Here is a 20,198-nt window from a genome sequence, read left to right as displayed (position 1 = left end):
CAAGACACTTAACCCCTAGTTGCTCCAGAGGTGTGCGACCTCTGACATATATAGCAATCGTAAGTCGCTTTGGATAAAAGCGTCAGCTAAATGAATAAATGTCAATAAAACCACTACTATCTGCAATTCCAAAAACCAAATTTGAAAACATTATTGTTTGTAATTTGGCTGAACTGACCCTTCAAAGACAAACGTACACACATTTAAGGGGCACATTTTCTTGCATGAAATTGACTCCTTTAATGTTGATGGCTGATGCTTTAACGCCACACATTACATCTTCTGGTGGGACACTTCTATTAAGTTCTTCAATTTAACAAAGCCGCGCACTGGGATCATAATATTGTCATACAAACAGCGGACAACTTGGCTGCAGTTTGCCTGACCTCAGACTTGTTCCTGACATCATGGAGATTCAATTACAATCAACTTGGGGAACACCATTCACTCTGGCATTTCCATTATCTCATCTATATAAGGGAAAATCATTAGAAGCCATAGTGGACACTCATAAATTGTACACACACACACCTGCATATAAATAGCGAGGAAATGGCTGGCAAAGCTATTCAACCACCCACTGAACCATCATGCACACCCTCATACTAATGCACCAGGGAGAGAGTCCAATATCAGCCTGTAGGAAGAGAAGATTACAAGGAACAGTAAATGAAATATAAATCAGGACATCAATATGTGTGATGTTCTTCTGATGAATGTCATGAAGGATTCAGAAAAGGTCAAAGAAGTACTTCAGAAGTGACAAAAGTGTCTCGTTTAAGTGTAAAATTGCAGAATTACAGCAAAACAGCTTTCAAGCTTTATACCAGACTTGAATGAATTCTGAATCGAACCACAGTAACGATCAGTAATGTGATATTTAAAAATGCGTCTCGCTAAGTATCAACTTAGACACGAGAGCTGTTGTCCTTATCTTGAGGCTTTGTGCTCCTTTTTTTGTAGGGGAACAATGTGACATTTCCCCTCTGCCCAGTTTCTTCCTGTTCTCACTGGGGTATTTTATAGCAGGCTATAACGATAAAATGTGGGGGCTGTTAGGGCTCTTTCTTCAGCACCACTGTGGTACCCTCTCGACTAAATCACCACCAGGAAAACGCCAGATATGGGATGAGAAGTGAGTTTGTAATCGCACTACTTCTCTGCTTCTCAACATCTGATACAGGCATAGAGCTGTGCGTTAAAGTTAAGCAATGCAGTGATTCCGGGCTTGCATTATCCACCTGTGCCTTGGACTCAGCTCTCATCTCATAAAACCACAATTGGCCTTGGGGTCAGAAATGCCAAAAATGCCCTGGCTGTCTTATGTTACCCCTCCTTCTCGCTTTCATTCTGCTACCTCCCCCTTTTGTCTAACAATTACCATCTATTGTGGAGTTCTAGCCAGAAATGTCCGCAAACATTTAAGCCTCAGACGAAAGACAGAGTGAGTTTGAAGTTTAGAGGGGGTTAAAGAAATACGGGGAACAAAATTTGAATTGCAAGCTGCTTTCATGTAAATAAGGAGATTTGCAATCCAAATTGAGCAACAATATCCACAACATCTCAAGAGCCAACTTTCCGTGATCAACCAAATCAAACATTACACATCTTTTTTGCAGTGGGATAACTCTCTCCTCTGCATGCACACAGCAACACACACACACACACACACACACATACACACACACACACACACACGTGGGTGGATGCATGCACAAATACTTGACCCTGTGCAGACATGCCATAAATACCATCCCTCATCTTTTCACAATGAAGTGGCCACTTTGGTGCCCATTGAACTGCTGATGGCTGACTCTTTACAAGGAGGGTGTCTGAGAGAGACTTAGAGTATAGCTGTAGCTACAGCCCTAAGTGAATTTAATCTAACCCTCTGTCAGGAACAAACAAAGGCATGACAGTGAGCTGGAAAAGCTCCTGACTGCATCGGTGGCCAAGAAAATAACCAAATACAAGCAATGAAGATGTCCATTTTGAATCGCTTGTTGGACATAATACACTCCTAATGTGCAAGGAAAGTCTTCCTCAATCCTTTGCATATATCCTACTCATAAATTTTCCGAATTCCCATCCAGTTCAAGTAAAAACAAATCTGCCCAGTGCCACTTCAAAGCATTGCTGTGTTATGAGTTTACAACCATGACTTAGAAAAATGTTTCAGAGGCTTTGGGTCGAGGAGGAGGGGCGGTTCTGTTTCTCATGGCTTGGCGATCTGGGCCAAGCCACTGTGCTGGACATCTCTGTGAATTTGAACTAACTTCCTGCAAATACGCAAGTTTGACAGCCGTGAATACAATGCTGACAGTGGCACTTGGAGTGTGACTGATAGATTGAAAGGGTTTTCTAGACACCCAAAAGCCACCGTGTCCCTTCACATTCCAGGAAGAAGGGATGGAGATTAGCTTACATAAACTCTTCAAGCATGTTTGCATATTTGTGATGACAGGGCTAAACGTTCTGTTTGGGCACCACCAATAAAATATTTAGGGGCGAATGTGTGAGCAGGTACCCTGTGCTCAAACCCCGGCTAACAACCTAGTTCTAAATTATTAGGAGAGTCAAACACTTTGTCTAAGAAGTTCAAAGCTCTGTCAAACATCAGTATCAGCCTGTGTTAGAAAGGGGCATTATGTAGTTTTCAGCGGCCACTAGCGGTGCGGTTCTAAGATTGCAACCAGGCGTGTGCTCATACGCGTGCTTGCTTGAACTCATGAGCGAGCATAATCCGAAACACGACCACTTTCATGCAGAAATACCACAATAAACGCAGAAACACCAGCATGCAGGCTGTGGCTTTTTTCCAGACATTTTCAGGCTCTGTTACTTCAACGTTCCCGTCTCAGAGGCAGATCAACACCGGCGCCGTAACGTTACCTTTCATTCAGCTCAGCCAGCTCCATATTGGCTCAATAATCCCGAAAAAAGGCAGAGTGACAGTGGCTATTGAGAGACAGGGAGGGAGAACAGACAGAGCTGGAAACTCAGGTGAACTCCCACTGCAAGATTACAGTAATAGTTTTATCAACTGCAGGTTGAACTAATCCGTGCTCGTTACATGATCACGGTACATTTACTGCATTTAGCCGACGTGCTACATTGTTAGCTCGCCTGCTGCTTTTCAGTAACTATCTTTACTATCTGTGTATCTTTCACCGGAGGCTCAGCAATGTCAGCACAGCCACATGTATTGGATGATAATGAAACGGTTAGTGAGCTGGACTGGATATTATAATTAGACTGTGTCACACTTTATAAGATTTAGACCGCAGTAAGTAACGTTAACTTTACTGTAACAAGTGATAGTACATGGCTCTTCCTCAGGGTTGTTGTGACCGTTTTGTTACAGTGTTTTATGTTGTGTGGGTCACTTTAGTTACAGCGATGGAGAGGTGGAGAAGATGTGTACCTGAGTATTGGTAAAACCACAATAAACATAAACTGAACGTTACGAAGCAGACAGCGGCACCGGTCCGAGCTAATGTTTCTGTAGCATTAGCTGGCTGCTCCTGGCTGCATCACTATAGGCTGACGTTAGTAAACAAATCGCTCCACATTGGCTTTTTTACCATTACATCCTTTCTTGCAGGCTAAATCAAGAGTGGTACACGGGATAGTAACATGAGTCGCGTTAGTTGGTGAAGTAATGTGGAAAACGATATAACTTTGAACCGGATAACATTAGCAACCGCTCTGCGTTAGCCGGCGAGCTCACGTGACTTTCTCTGTGTTTCTCCAGCTTTAGTAATGCTCACTTTGTTTTTACTCGACATCATCTGAATATGTTTGGTCTGATATAAACCTTTATTGTTGTATCCTTACATGGAGCCTGTGTTTTGCTGTGAGCCGGTTGTTTTATGGTGTTAGTGGACAGCATGTCGTTAGCTGCCGTGTTGTCGCTGTAGTACGAGAGAGGCTCGGGAGCGCGCACAGGCCTGAATCCGTCCCGGAGACCTCACATTAAAAGCAAAATAGTGGCTGATTCAAGTGAGTTTTGAGGCCATTAACTATAAGGCAATGATATTTGATTAATTTCATTGAAAAACTTACATATAGTCCCTTTAAAGCTGCTACTCAAAGCATTTTCACATCAATAACAAATTATATGTATCATAAACAAACAAAGATTGGCAGCCTTCCACTGTGTGCCACTGCTTAGGCTTTTGTAGGAAATCTGATGGATTTCCAGCACAAAAGGAGTTTGTTTTACAATAAAATAGGAGGGAGGAGTCGTTATTAGTACAGTGCAGAAACAGTCTTACCTTAATGTCCTCAAAATGATGATGAGTGAAGAGCTCACAGAATAAACTTTAACCCTTAGCTTTATCTGTAGCCCCACTAAAAACCTGGGGCGGCTGCAGGATTAAAACATTAATTAAAAATACAAGAGATGTTTAAAATGCTGTATGTAACTATTTGAGATGAGATACAGCATGTTGGTTCGTGAGCTTTAGAGGCGCTGGTAGGTGTCTTTTGTTACCTTTAGACAAAGATTGATTAGACCTTGTTTCCAGTCTTTGTGCTATGCTAATCTAAGCTAGCCGGCTGCTTAAGCCGAAAAAAGAGTGGCACCTATCTTCTCATCTAACTCTGCAAGAATGCTAAATTGTTAAACTATACTAAAACTAACTAAAATATATTAATGACATAGATGCTGATTTCCGTGGGCTATCAGTAACCTTCCAGATCAAGAAAAGAAACTCACCTGCAGTAGTTGTGTCTGCCCAAACCACCCTCTCCATTGGGGTATTTGAGGGTGTTGTAAGGGTGCTGGAAGGTCTCATTCCAGAAGAGGCAGGGTTTACCACCATGCAGGCCGGTCTGGTTCTGGAAACCCCTGTAGTCCTCTCCATTGGCAGTGTAACACTCTGAAAAGAGAGAAATTAGATAAAGAAAGTGAGAGAATTTATTGGTGTCTGCATGAAGGGATAAAACATCTGTTAAGATGGAAATCAAAAGCTTGGCAAGATCTTTTAAACGGGCATGTAAAAGGCAGCCACATATGCGACCTGCTTTATTGAGAGTCTGGATTCAGTGAAATACTCTTGTGCTATTAAAATGTTTTAATGTGTTTGGAATGATCATAGACAATACACTTGGAATCATTGTATTCGTTGTGCAGGCTCAATTCATTTCAGCTCTGGCCAAACGTGTTAAAGCAAGATCAATCACAGCATTGTTTTAATTAATGTCAACGCAGAAGCATAGAAAAAAAACACCCCACAGATATACAACAAAAGCAAACATGGCTTGAATTTCCAGGAAGTGTATGACAACCATATGGCCAAGTCAAAGAGAGGGAGTGAGAAAGAGAGAGAGCTGGGTTCCCAAGGCAAAATAATGGCTAGAGGAAGGCTTTCCTTCCCTGAAAGACGGAATTCAAATAAACAATGGCTGATGGGAGCATGATGAGCCATCACCGCTCATCGCTCTGAGCCTGGGGGAGGGGGGGGGGGGGGGGGGGGGGGGGGGGGGGCTCCGAGAGTTTTAACATCTACAAAATGACTTAATGAAAATATGAATTTATTATGTGACTGTAATGATTAATCATAAAGCAGATGCTCAAAATTGCCAGAGCAGGATACCCTTCAGTGTAACAAACTTTTCACTGTCTACGTGACATTTACTTGCAAAGAGTAACCACAAACAGGACCACAAGGATATACTGATATAGCTGATATACAGTATATGCAATTTTCCATTCTTAACACTTTGTAGTGTTTAGATATCAAGCAGGAGCGCGTGGAAGGATTACAACAATTTCACAGCATGTCTGTCAATCAAACACTAATAAGAAAAAAACAATACTTTCTTGTTTGGCTCGTCTCCATGGGGTCTTGTTGCTATGTACGCGGTTAGCCAGTGACCGGCCCCTTTAATCAAGCCAAGCTGTCTGGGCTGAGTATGAGCTAATGCATTGCAATATGACAGTCATTATACACCCCTTAGGGAGACAGCTGTGCTCCAAGGGTCTCACTCATTCTCTTTTGAATCCAAGGTTTCCCAACTTCCTCACCCTCACTTGTATCTTATGGCCTATTCTCCTCTCTCACCATCCTCTAATCTTTTCTCCCCTGCTGCTTTTGCCTTTTCTGTCTTCCCCTTTCAACTCATCGCCTAGCCTCATAACCCTGCAATGCAACTTCTTCTCCAGTTCCAAGTCTAGGAGCATCAACAAGACATAAAAAAGTAACTGTTTTATTTGTGGGAGATCAATAAACTTAAATGTAGGATTGTAGTGCCTAAACATTTTTAAAGTTTCATCTGTTTAATAATTAGCTTGCGATATTTTCTACCACACTTCGCAATATTTACAGCAGTTAGCTTGCACGCAAACACACATTCCAGCATCTTGCATCCACCACAAAAGTACTACGAACACTTCATTTTAGAGTAAATCAGAGGCTCTGGCTGTTCTCAGTGTGTCAGCCAAAGTTGCTTTTAATTAAAGCTGTTTCGATTGTGTTGTTCAGTCAAGCCTATCAGCCATCCATCGTCTGGCCGACAGGAGTTCAACAGCAGCAAGGAGCTGCAGGGTGTCAGGCTCCAGCGATTATGATGCCAATCTATTGTCTATAAATGGTTCCCCTTTCTCTTAGCAAATTAATACGGCCTTGACATGCAAGGATATCAACCACCGGATTGTAAATTCACTCGAGAGAAGTCACTCCATAAAATTAGACTAACAGCTTAATGGTGTTATAACAGGGGTCATGCTCTTGCTACCCTTACCCAAGGGAACGATGAGGGGGTGGAGGAAACAAGTTAATGTAGGTTGACACCCAGCAGACAGGCAAGGCATGTTAAAAACTACACATTTGGAAGGTCTCAATTGTTAGTGTGCAAAGGATGCAAATAATAATAATAGTAAGCCATTTAGCTGACGCTTTTTTCCAAAGCGACTTACAATTGCTTTATATGCCAGAGGGCGCACACCTCTGGAGCCACTAGGGGTTAAGTGTCTTGCTCAGGGTCACATTGGTGGATGTGTCTTATCCACTACGCAATCGCCAACCCTCCATGATGAAGCAGCGTTTAACCTGCAGAAGACCAACATTAGTGTCAGCTGCCCTGGTAGAGTTTGGGAATGATGGTATTTGGATATGCATTGTATAATATGATATATACTTTGGGAAGACGGAATTCAAGTAATGAAATGTCATTGCATTTACATTTTTCTGGCTGCCGGCGTCCACGGCAACAGAAGAGAAACACTGCTATTGAGAGTTTGCCAGCGGCACAAGCACAATCATGAGTCACTGCTCCCCAAAAGCAATCACGATGGTTACTGCCCCAGTCAGAGAGGATAACATCAGGGAGGGACAGGGCAACGGACTGCATCCCAAATGAGCTCACGTCCTTCAAATATCTTCTCTACGAAAAGAGCGGTTATTAAAATGAATGAACTTGGCTGCATGCAGCGCTGCACTGTATCAAAGAGAAAGAGCCAAATGACTTTGTGAACGTCTCCTCTCCTCCTTCAGGAAACTTTACTCTGGAGTTTCAGGATGAAGGAGAGCTTGTCTGCACATGGTCGGCTTGGAACAAGCTGCTGCTGGCAGTCATTCCGCCCCGCTGTGGCCAAGTAAGCTTTCCAGGATGAGATGGTAAATATGGCAGTATTTTAACGCCGGGAGGAAGATGTGGGGTGAGGGGGAGGAGGGGGATGCCCATTCCATGTGGTTTCAAGGCACCATTTGCTTGTGGTGGGAATGGGAAGTAGCAGATCTGCAAGGACTCAGAGATAAGTGAGGCCATCGTAAAGATGAATGGTCCATTTAAGAGCACTGCGGATGGCCACACATCTATCAAGCTAAAAAGAAAGGACCAATTTTACGTTGGAGCGATGTGGATATGAGCATTTTATCCTTGTCCTGGAAGAAATGAAGAGCTCATCTGCTGATTGGACGGTTACCACATCAGGCCCACTCCCCTCCGAACACGCCCAACCCCCACCTCACACCCCTTTCCTTGTCACCAAGCAACTGTTGGCTCTCGTCACATGGGCCTGGGCTTTCTTGTGGTTTCATCATAGGCCGTGATGGGAAACAGAACCACCACCGCATGAAAGACGGAGAGAAGGAAGGGGGGGGGGGGGCTTCCATAAAATACATGCAGATCTACAAATAGAAAAAGTCCGGGAAAGGGAAGAGGAAGACTCGCCCTTGACCAAGCCCTACGCTCACAAAATACTGCACCACCCCGACAACGAGGGGAAAAAAAAGAAAAACAGCAGAGCATCGCTGACAGAGCTAATCACCCTGTTATTATATTTGTTGAGATTTGTGGCTAATGACTTCCACATTGCAACTTCAAATGCACTTGATGCTCCAAGAAAAGAAGGGGGAGAGGGAAAGAAAGAAAGAACAGAGTAGGGTGCTTTGGTCATGTGATCTCAAGAACACAAACAAACAAGCTTACAAACAAATGGTTTCTCTGAAACACGTTGCCAGGTCACACAAGAGCACTTATTTGTTGTGTTTTCTATGAGGGATGAAAAGCAGCGATAATTACAGATGGCTGCTTCCTCACAGAGGGCTGACATAAAGAGCTTCCTTCCATCTTTATTATATGCTTCGAGCTCTGGGGACAGCAATACCAGCTTAGTGCATGAGCAATATTTCCACTATAATAAAATTACACAAAAACATGCATGTACAGTATTATGCACAAAACAAAAACATTTGCACAAGCACTAACATCACCAAAAACTGCAGGCTGCACACACGATTTGCCACAATATGTTTCCCCTCCATTGTGTCCTGGTAGCCATTACTGTTGTGGGGCTCATTAATGTCAGTGTAGTAAGAACAGAGGCCAGGGACAGGCCAAACCAGGCCAGATGTAGCGGGTAACAGATTTCTTTTCTGGGGGGACACAGCTGGCAGCATCAAGTCTGGTTCCCCTTTTCTCCAACATCATCCATTTCCACTTCAAAACCACATAAGACTTCAGAGGATCGCACGAAGACGGCTTCACAGTTATTATCCTGGTTTCACAGATAGCCACAGATTCAGTGCGGCTCTTTTAATGAAGTCGGATGTTGCTGAGGAGAAGTCAGTGATTTCTTGAGGGGGGTTAACGGACCAATCCCCGCCTCCCTGCTTCTCTGATCTCTCCTCTCCTGTAAGAGGTTTTTTAAAAGTGCCCTCATGCAAGAGGGTCAATTAAAGTGCAAAAAAACCCACCCTCCCATGTGATGAGAACAGATGCCTCGAACTAGTTAAATCTGCATGACATCTCAGTGGGATTTTTCAGTCCTTTTCATTTCATGCTTTTGTCATAGGTTGTAGCCCCTGATAACCAGGCCATAAACCAAGACCTCATTCAGTCCCAAAATAGCCTCCATCACCACCATTCTTCTTGCAACCAACCCTCCGCTGCACCACCTCCCGAGTTCACTACCACAGTAGCCACAGACCCACAGGACTCCCTGCCAAAGTCGCTGGGTAGCACCTATAAAACATAGCCCCATCTCTTTCTAGTGCGGCCCCTATTATTTAGCTCCGTAATGGAAAGAGTCTAATCTGCTGGAGCCAGTGGTGGGCTAAACACACTGCCAAAAAAACCTCAGTTTGAAGTTGCTTGTTGCAAAAAGAACAAGGATAAAAATTTTTTTCCCTCATGCTGCTCTCTGGCCCTTAATTTAGGTGTTACATCTTGAGGGATTTTGAAAAATCAATCAACAAACATACCAAAGCAGATAAAAACATCCACCTTTGTGGCTGGGATGAGATCTGACAAAACACAGTCCAGATGGGCCATGGGTAGTTTTGGCTAGAGTGAGTGGACAAGCATGGAGTGAGGTGGGACGATTTAGAGTTTTGCTTGGCAGACGTTCAGGGAGGGACTGATGGGCTGCAGACTTTGACAATGACGTAAAGGACATTCAGGGACTTGCTTAAACCTTGGGGGAAAAAATTTCGACATCGGGGACCTGCCAGCCAACCTGACATGAGGGCGGATGAGGTGTCACATTCAATTACCTCCCTCTGGCACCTCCTTAACGTTTCCTCAAGTCATAATCAACATCTGCCAAAAAAGGCCATATTTCCAAACATGATTAAAAGCTTCTTCACCTCCAACACTGTCTTTGTTTTCCATACTTTCCCACACACATCCACACAATCACACACCTCTCCATACAATAAGAAGACATGGGTTTCAGGGTTAAATAAATAGAAGGGAAATCTCCTACATTCTCAACGCATGCCACGGAACCAGCTCTAAAACAACTCTGACACCAGAGTAAACAAAACTTGCAGCCAGGAGAAAACAGGGGCTATAAGTGAGGGTCGGATAAGGAAGCGGAGATGTGCTGAGGGTTTTGGGATCAGAGTTTATAAAGGTGCACAATTAGTTAGTCTGTGATCGATCTATCTTAAATTTAAACCAAACTGCAAATAAGAGCACAGGACTGAGAGACAAGGAATGATTGTGAAAGACAGGGCAATGGCAGGGGAATCAAAATTAAGCACAAAAGACAGAGGAGAGAAAAACACAGAGGCAAACACAGAGTGAGTCAGGGTGGGACAAAGACCGTTTTTATGACCCCGCAGATTGTTAACCCAGGCTCTAATTTTCTCCTTCTTGTGCATAACACCAATGAAGTGAAAACTGGGTTATTTCACATTTCCCCCTGTTATAGACAAGGCCGACAAAAACCAGGCTTGTAAAATTAACAGCAAACACAGCGTTAGCGTCTCCAAACCCACGGGTCTGAGTTTGAAGGTACAAATCTCATTCCAGAGGGGCTTTGTGGCACAGCTGCGTGCTGGGGCCCTTTACCAGCAAACAAACAACCGATGCAGGGCTAAACAGAGAGAAAATATGTCTTGCTAATGCATGCCCTCTGTGAAGAAAATAACACATCCCCATATGGGTTCCTTATCACATGCAGCTTTTGAAAATGAGAGGATCTATGGTTTGTACAAGTCATGATGGTTCAGTGTTGCCAATGGCCGTGCATGTCTCGCATGTGGGTGCTTTAAGCTTTTTTGTTTTGCCTGTAAATGGATGGTAAAATGATCTCTTAGTCAACTTGTGCTGTCAGATGCCCTGATAAATATATGCAGTGACAAAACATGCATTAATCTGCACTCCTACCCACATCATTCCAGATCTCCCCCATACTCATACTTCCCCCCCAGATGCACTTACAGTAAGAATGAAAGGGAGCAATTTTCATCAGTAGAGCAGCCGCAGTATTTTAAGATGGATCCGATGTGGAGGGAAGGGAGGACACACACTCGCACACTCACACACACACAAATGTGCACACAGGATCCTTTGTTCCCACAGTGTTAAGGCCAGTGTCATTGTGGTGATGCCATTCTCATTCACTCATCACACTACTGTAGATATCACCCAGCTTATGTGTGTGTGTTTGAGTGCACATGTCAATTCCCTATCTCCCCTCACAATGGGCCAGCTTTTCAAAGGCAGTTATCAATTTGCGGTAACATTATGAAAGCTGTGTGGCCAGCAAGGCTTCGGCTTGACTCCTGTCCGTTCTCTCGTAGAATGATTTCCACGTTTCACGTTACTCCAATGGTAACAGTTAGATCCATATACAGTGATGGACCACAGATCCATATGTAGGCCCTTTGCCCTGTACGTTAATACACTTTAAGCTATAACATAAAAGTCAGATAGCACCTCAAAGAAAAGTGAACCATGAAAGAAAAAAGAGAAGGGTTGTCACAAAACACACCTGTTTTCGTTTGTCCTGTTTGTGCTCAGGTTAGCCGGTATCTGAGGAATGTAAATTATATGTGGCTTGGTTTGCACTGAAGCTCTGTCAGTGCAGTTGCAGGGGACTAAATGCAACCATTACACCCCCCCACCCCTACCCAAACACACACACACACACACACCCTCCTCTCTCTTCTTTCTCTCTCAGAGGACCTGTGTGATTACAGGGCACCGGGGAAGATGAGGTCTGACTTGGATAAATAAAGGTCTCGAGTCGAGGGGAGGGAGCAATGTGACCTGCCCTGCTAATGCAGAAACAAAAAACACAATAAAAAACACTACTGCACCAGATCAAAAGCTCAGCTCTTTTTCCTGTTTATTCTTAAAAGACATCATTATTAAAACAGAATGCTGCTGTGCCTCTTTTTAATAGTGAGTCATAACAAGACTCGAGGCAAGAGAAGCTGAAGCCATTGTGTAAAGCAGCAGAAGAGATTTAAAGGATGTGAACCTAAACGTGCTTTTGCAGATGGCAGTTATTTGTTCAGTTATGATGACATGAACAGTATGTCAGTTAACAGCACCCTCTCCATGTTCATGTTGTGCAATTCTTTGCTTTAGTAGCTGATGAGGGTGCAGGTGAAAATCTTTTTAGAGGACCTTTCAAACACTATCTTACTTCTTCCTTACAGAGTGCTGCTTTGCTGCTGTTTGGAAGAGAGTTTTTAGTGTTTGCTCTCCACTTTTGAGTTATTTCCTGCCAGTGCTCCTCTCTGTTTCAGCCCTAATTTATAGTTCAGATTTGTTAGACATGTTTTTGTCTTTGTTAAATAAAATCTAGTTTACGGCAGTTTTATATTAATATAAGACACTATCTTAAATATCTATTAAATTAAATAGAGGACTATAAAGGCAATAGGGAATATGTTGACTCTTCTTGTCATCAAAATTGATTCAATTTGTCTCTTTTTGTCCTTTGAGCTGAGAGAGTTCATAAGCGCCATTCATAATACACTGATTAATCGTTGGTCTATAAAATGTCAAGAAATAGTGAGAAATAACATCACACATTTCATTCACACATCTTCAAATGTCCTGATATTTATAATTACTTAAATTTAGTTTATAATAAAGATGTACCAAGCCAATCCTAAGAATCTGTACTGGGGCCAATCCAGGAATATTAGAAGTGATCAGTATTGACTAAACTTTGAACCAGGAACTGGTTGATTAAAAAGGCTACAGCTGTTATTTCAATGTATGTCAATGTATAACCTAAAGGTTTAATTGTTTATCAAATTTGTTGCTGATTAATTCTCTGTTGAACAACTAATCACTTCAGGTCTACTGTGGGTCTATGTTTTACTGCTGTGCGAATGGACAAAACTAGGAAATAAAAAACAAAATAAGACCTTACCCAATGCATCAGTGTGTCTGGATATTCTCTAGAATGCCACCTCAAGTGTCACGTCTGTCCGGGAATCTTAAGCTTTATAGGCAGCTTTGAAGCCCCTTTTCAGAACTGCAACAATATAGTTACTGGAAATTGGGCTTAAGTTGATCAAATTTCTGATAAGTCATGAGTGAGGCTTAGAGCCATGTGTTGTGATTAAAAGTAACTAAAGCAGACCAATGGTGCATTTCATTCACCCCCCCCCCCCGAACATCAGTGCTAGACGTAGAAAGAAACAGTAATTAATGTATAATAGATGTATACTGAATACTGAGGGTTAATCAGTGTTTACTTCTTGCTTGCAGTGGTGGATTAACAGACCCCATGTGTGGAGCACAAACACGCTGCCATCTGCATCCAATGAAACTCCAGCGTGCCGGTTTGGAGAGAGTGGCAAACACATCAAACACATTTGTTTTGTCCATCTTTGTAAACTACAGACGGAGGCACTGGTCTGTTCCCTCAGCATTCCTTGGCATGTTTATGATTTTCTTTACACTTAAAGTCCTTTGCGTCAAGACGTTTTGCTTTAATCTCTCCCCTTATGCCTGTTGTTGGCTTTCGAACAATCCGTGATCATTATCACCCGAGCACACATTCATCTCATTTTACCCCATTATTACCTAACATGTTTAAATCTTTCTTTTTTAATTATCTTGCCTGAGTGACCTGGTCAGAAGACACATTTCCACTGTATCAAATCACAAAAGGTTGTCAGATACAAAGCAACAGAGTGCACTTCCAAGGACACAATAACAACAGCACAATAGGCTGCTGCAGAGGGGACCACAGTGCTCAACATTCAGACCCCTTTTAACAAGCCACGTCTCCAGTTCCTGATCTTGATTGTGAAAGTGATCCATTTTCACTGTGGTTTGTGCGCTGTGGGAAGAGCAGCAGTACTGGGAACCAGATGGCTCTGGTAAAAGACAGGGGGCATCCCATTGGCCTCCCTGAGAACGGGATCCATTACGGAGGATCTATTGAGGGCCAGCAGATTCTGTTTCATGGCATCGGCCGAGTGTGACCACCCCTCGGTTGGCGTTGGTCGTGGGCTGGTGCCACGTAGGCTGCTGCAGACCCAACTCTTTTTGTGTTCACCACAGGGAGCTGTATTCACCTTCGATGCAGGACAGACAACTAAATCCGGGCCTCTTGGCGATTTAGGTTTCATCCCTTTTGAGTGCAAGCTTCTTTCAAAGGGCCTCACATTGCAATGGGATATCACTGGCTCCACAGCTTGAGGGACAATGCCTGTTTGTGATGTTGACTGAGATGTTCCTGTGCATTTCTAAAGCAGGGTCTGTGAACTGTTTAAGCTCAGTTAGCTATCACCAGGGTCCTGCAGCTTAACCTAATGGACGTTTATTTCCATATTCTTTCAAGAACGACGACACTGAAACATGTTGTCCTCTGATCCACTGCACATTACCCAGTCACAGCTTCTTAGCTCTGCCCGCGACTGGCTTTGTTTCTTTGTTTGCTGTCCACTTAGCTACGTCTGCTCCCTTCACTTGTCCAGATGTTTGCTCTGTCCACTTAGCCATGTCCACTTGTTTGGCCTTGTGAAATCAGTGCTGTTGGTGGGTGTATTCTGCAAAGAGGAAAGGCGACAATTTGCCTCTTTGGCCACAAACTGCTGCAGCTGGACACTAACCAGACCCCAGGGCTCAGCAGCAAAATTACTCTCCATTTATTTAAAGTGGTTGCCATTACTCTACCGCAGTACAGCACAGACCTCAGTGGCCCTGGCCCAACCATAACTGCATTATATAAAGAACTAGGTTCGCCGGACAGGTCATGTCTCACACAGTAGCAATTCAATATCCTCCCGTTATGTTCTTGGTTACGCTTCTCAAAACTCAGAATTGCATGTGACACCACAAAAATACATGGTTGCTTTGAAACTCAGCTTGTGGAGATTCTTGCAAAAACACCCAACCAATCACTGGCGAGATGTTTGGAACATGTTACATGTTTAAATCAAAGAAAGAATAACAGCTAATTTACCTTAATCATACTATGTCAAAAGCTTTATTAATAGTATGTTCAAAAAGAGAAATGAGGCGACAGGAAGTCAGCACGGATTTGGGCTTGTACTAAAACAAATCAAACTTCAAAGTCTAATCGCTTCTTCCTGTCCTCCTTGAAATGCAGAGACAATACACCAGCCAATGAGCACTGTTCGAGAATAGCAAAGCTGCACTTCTTTTTATCAACACGCTCCGAAGTGATAACACATCAGTATATAAATCCAGCATTCAGGAAGAAAGTTATATTTTGTGTACTGTTTCCACGCATCGGCCACTTCTTCCCCGGGGCCTTAAAACCTCCTTTAAAATTCCATTCTCTGTGAATTAAATTTAGTTTTGATAACGAAAACAATTGTTTGTTTGAGAGTTAATAGAATTCATGGAAGAACATAAGGCTCTATGGCATTTCATTACTGTTCTCTGAGTATTTGATTTACCCCCTCGCCCTGGAGTGTGTTCTAGCTGATGGGCTCTGACTGCTGCAGAGAGCACGAGCAAAGCTTAGAGAGAATGTCATTCGGCTTCGACAGGAGTGGGTCTCCTCATGCATACGCAAATGTCAAGGTACATGAGGAGGCCAGGGAACACAGCTCATGCATAATAGTATTAAAATATGCAAAGGATGGAAGGGAAGAGAGAGGGAGGAAGAAAACTTCATATAATCCAGATAGTCTGAGATGAAGAGAGTTGTGAAAGAATAAGTAAAGATATACATTGCTTTGCAGAGCTTCATCCAAAAACAACATGTCACAGCTCATTTAGAAAAATACTCTTGACTGATCTTTGAGCGACAAAACCTCACAAACCACTATTCTGGCCACATGTGTACACTCTCCCACCTAAACACTGTTTATCTCTTTCAAGCCTGACAGTTGTGTACAGATGGCAGCGGCGTGACAACTTAATTTCATGTTGTCTCACAGGACCGCCCCCGTGGATCAGGGACTGGAGCGACACACTCAAGCTCGCTCCACTATGTTTGGAGACGCCTCTTTCTCTGTGCTTTACATGGCTATCACGCCCGTCATGCCTCGTCACCTCTGAAGGGGGCTACCCATGAACCACCATAACCATCATGGATCCTGAAGCTGGAACTGGCCCGGCTGCTTTGCATGCTGGGTCGCTCGAACCAACCGCCTGAGCAGGTGGTGATTTGCACAACGTGAGAAAAAAATTAAAGAGTTGCAATCACCGGACGTTCAAAGAGAAACGGGGGGAGCGGGGAACGACACTGAGAGAGGTACTTTGATAGAAACAAATGTAAGCCTTTGAACACGACAGGACGAGAATCACAGTGGCATGATAATAAGCATGACTGTGTTTATAATAACTAGGTCTGTTTCTCCATCTTAGCGGTTGGTGGTTTTATGGGCGGACCAATCCCTTGGCATGGAAGAACAAGGGCGTTGCCCGCAACTTGACCTTCGCAGGGCACCACCCAGAGGTCAACTGGAAGTAAATGGGCAGCAGCATGACACAGAAGCACACATTTCTGAGTGTTTTTTTTTTCTCTTCCTGTTACCAAGCTACCAAGTTTGCCAGCTCAATCTTACTTTCAGCCAAGTAAATGAGGGAATTCTTCAAAACTTTGGCCTGTCTTTACAAGTCAAGACATGCTGAGTATCACAAGTGTTGGGATATGCAAAAAGGAAAATGCTCTGCTCTATTTTCTTCCATTTCTGACTTTATATGTCTGGCTTCTCAATGAGTGCAACTCTTTAGCCTACTTTAGCACACGTGTTACTCCCTCAGCCAGGACAGCTAAGGGCAAGTAACATTTTAGCATCTCTCTACTACAACTCTATGGAGGACTGATCCTGACAGATTAAGAAATAAATACAGAAATAAATAAATGCTCAATAAATAAAAAAGCATCTGATTAAATGTACAAAAAATAAAGCAAATAAATAAATGTAGGCAGTAATTAAATTATACAATGATACATAAATGTATATATATATATCTTTTAATTAGCTTCTTTATTTATTCACCTTTATAATAATTACCTTATTTATTTATTGTCCATTATCATCTTTAACTTTTTTTAAATGTATTTATTTATTTGTGTTTTATTATTTTTATCTGTTTTATTCTTCCTTTGCATTTCTGCCCTATTTATTTCCCCAATGGTATTTATTTCTGCCTGTCCTTTTTACATTTCTCAATGCATTTCTGCCTCATAATGCAAATGAGGAGGCACTGTGTCTCGAGGGGTAAACTCCTCCCATATTGGTGGACCAGTCAAACAGTAGTAATGGTAGTAATGTCTTCAAATAGAGTTGCTAAACACCTTAGTTCACTGAAGGAAGCCATCTGACTGTGTGAGGAGCAAGCTTGTTGATGTATGCATAGAATCAACTTCTGTGGTCTGACTGGTCCACCAATAGGGGAGAAGTTCAGACACAGCTCCTCCTCATTTGCATAATGAGGTAGAAATGCATAGAGAAATGTAAAAAGGACAGGCAGAAATAAATATCATTGGGGAAATAAATAGGGCAGAAAATGCAAAGTAAGAATGAAACAGACATAATATTAAAACGCACAAATAAATAAATATTAAATATAAATAATAAGTAATTAATAAATAAAGTTGAAGATTATAACGACAATAAATAAATACAGTAATTTATACAAAAGTGAATAAATAAAAAAGCTAATTAAAAGAGATATATACATTTATCTCATTTTATAATTTAATTACTGCCTATATTTATTTATTAACTTTATTTTTTCTGCATTTAATAGGATGCTTATTTATTTATTGAGCATTTATTTATTTTTGTATTTATTTCTTAATCTGTCAGGATCAGTCCTCCATACAACTCTGGTCTGTTGTTGGTCACCTTACAATCCCAGTGTCTGCTAAATTTGACATGCATACTTTTTATCTTTGGGTCTTTTTGTTTTGTTGTCTTAATAAACTTAACCTCTTGGTGCATCCCATTGAAGATTCATGAGGGCTCCATATGGGCCGGTGAGGAGCTTATTATGCATGGACACAACACAAAGAGGAGACAGACCGACTGGGTTTACGGAAGCTGTGTGCAACCCCATTTAAAAGGGACATTTAAAAGAGTATAAAGTTTTACAGAGTGTAAAAAAGTTTTAGGGAGCCCAGCCTATTTGTTAACTTACTCATGATTCCAATGAGTGATGCAAAAATAGGCAATAAAAGCAACCATGTGTCCCCAGTAGATTGTTTCGTCCTGTGATTGATGCTCATACTTTTGCATGCCCTTGAGTGAAAGGCAAGGGATTCCCATTATCTCCAAAGTCAGAAAAAGAAAACGACAGCTACAAACTGATGTTTCATCTTACCCAGAGTGTATTGTCTCATCCAGATAGTTTTAGTCTGACATGTTGAGATATGAAGATGTTGGCCAAAGCTCCATCCAGTACCATGGGAACAAATGAGGCATTTGAAAAATCTCAGCAGCAGCTTCTCTTTCTAAATAAAATGGCTCATGATAACCCTCAAACTAATCCACATATTCTGAACAGGTTTTCTCTCTGCGCTCAGTGTAGTTCACACTAATCACAAAAAGCCCTTGGCATTATTATATTAACCATTTGATTTAATTTGGTTTTGTGGGCAGTTTCTGTCTTTGTCTTTGTCATGCTATTGATCACATGGTTCTGGAACTAAAATGCATGTATATATACAGTAAATATAAGGGATTGCTTTCATCTATTACAGAGTACTTTGGCCGACTTTAGAGACGTGGACTCTGAGAACTTGGACAGTTAAAACTGTGCTGGGTATGAATATGTTGATTGGTTGAAATAGGTGTAATTACAAACATGGCCACATAAGCAATATTTCTGTACATGTATTCCCGTATAAGCAATCTGGAAAAAAACGCTATCACTTGTTTAACTTTCTAACACTATGTCATTACTAACATGTCATCCTTGCTAATAGTCACCTATCACTCAACACAGTGTATGCTATAGTGAGAAGCAAAGTGTAAATGACTAAACAATCATACATTGGTATTAACTAATTACTGCCATTAGGGACAGTGGAACAAGTTATAAACACAACATTGTAATGGTAATGTTGTTAGTATGCAGGTACCTAGCAGAAACAGAGCAAAATTAGCATTCACTTGGAGTCATGTTTATCACTAGTTTGGTCTCCACCAATAGTTTCCTATTTAACAGCTAAATGGTACAATATGTTCACCAGCTAGTTGCTAACCTTGGTTTGGTGCTGAGCAGTTACATTACAGTTGGTTTTTAGAGCTTTTTGGTGTTAACGGCTGCCAGCTGTGGGCAACACAGTAAAGGTTTTAGGCCATAAAAACCAAAACAATCAGCAGGAAGATGCAAAAACGGCACGTAGATCTAAGGGGGACTCCGAATCGGGTGGTTTGTTACTGACGAGTGACCCTTTTTCCAGAGCATCTCACCATCTTCATCAGCAGACGAACCTTCATGCTTAATTCATGCTTTTTTTCTTAAATAAGGCTTTATTTCTGTTTACAAATGCTTTCCTTGTCAAAAAAGGTGACTGGTCACCCGCCCAATAAATATTTACATTTAAATTACTACAAAAATCAAATCCTAAATTAAACCAAAAGTCCTGAGCCTCATGTCAACATAAAACTAAACCAGCAAGAAGTCAGGACCAAAGATAACCTACTTTGCAAAAATTTCTTCACTCTGAATGTCTAAAACTCCCGCTGGTTTCTATCAGTGGTCAGATACTTAACAATGAACACAGTTATTTCGAAGTGCAGATCGAAGATAAGCACACACACACACACACACACAGCACAGTACAGTACAGCAATCTACCCCAGTGGTTTGTCTGAACTTGTGTCTGCAGCACAGAAGCTCACCAAGGAGGAAAGGTTTCCATCTCCATCTCTGAACCGGAAAAGCGCACAGAGGGGTGGGGGTGGGGGGGACCCACACAGCCCACATCTGAAACCCAGACCCCATGCACCCTCTTCCCATAATGCCTTTGGACACTCCCCACACTGAGCACAGAAGGTTTA

At 42.2% G+C, this 20,198-nt stretch overlaps 1 protein-coding gene across 3 annotated transcripts in view; it reads right to left on the bottom strand.

Annotated features, from left to right (window-relative positions):
- The window catches only part of kremen1 (kringle containing transmembrane protein 1), a 59,159-nt gene that overhangs the window by 29,733 nt on the left and 9,228 nt on the right, over nt 1-20,198 (bottom strand). For all 3 annotated transcript variants that reach the window (XM_046034978.1, XM_046034977.1, XM_046034979.1), the window contains exon 2: nt 4,721-4,883. In XM_046034978.1, the coding sequence (XP_045890934.1) occupies nt 4,721-4,883 (163 nt within the window). The remainder of the gene's footprint in view (nt 1-4,720; nt 4,884-20,198) is intronic.

Source organism: Micropterus dolomieu, linkage group LG21, assembly GCF_021292245.1.
Source record: "Micropterus dolomieu isolate WLL.071019.BEF.003 ecotype Adirondacks linkage group LG21, ASM2129224v1, whole genome shotgun sequence".
Taxonomy (NCBI): Eukaryota; Metazoa; Chordata; class Actinopteri; order Centrarchiformes; family Centrarchidae; genus Micropterus; species Micropterus dolomieu.
This window is presented reverse-complemented; position numbering and strand designations above follow the sequence as displayed.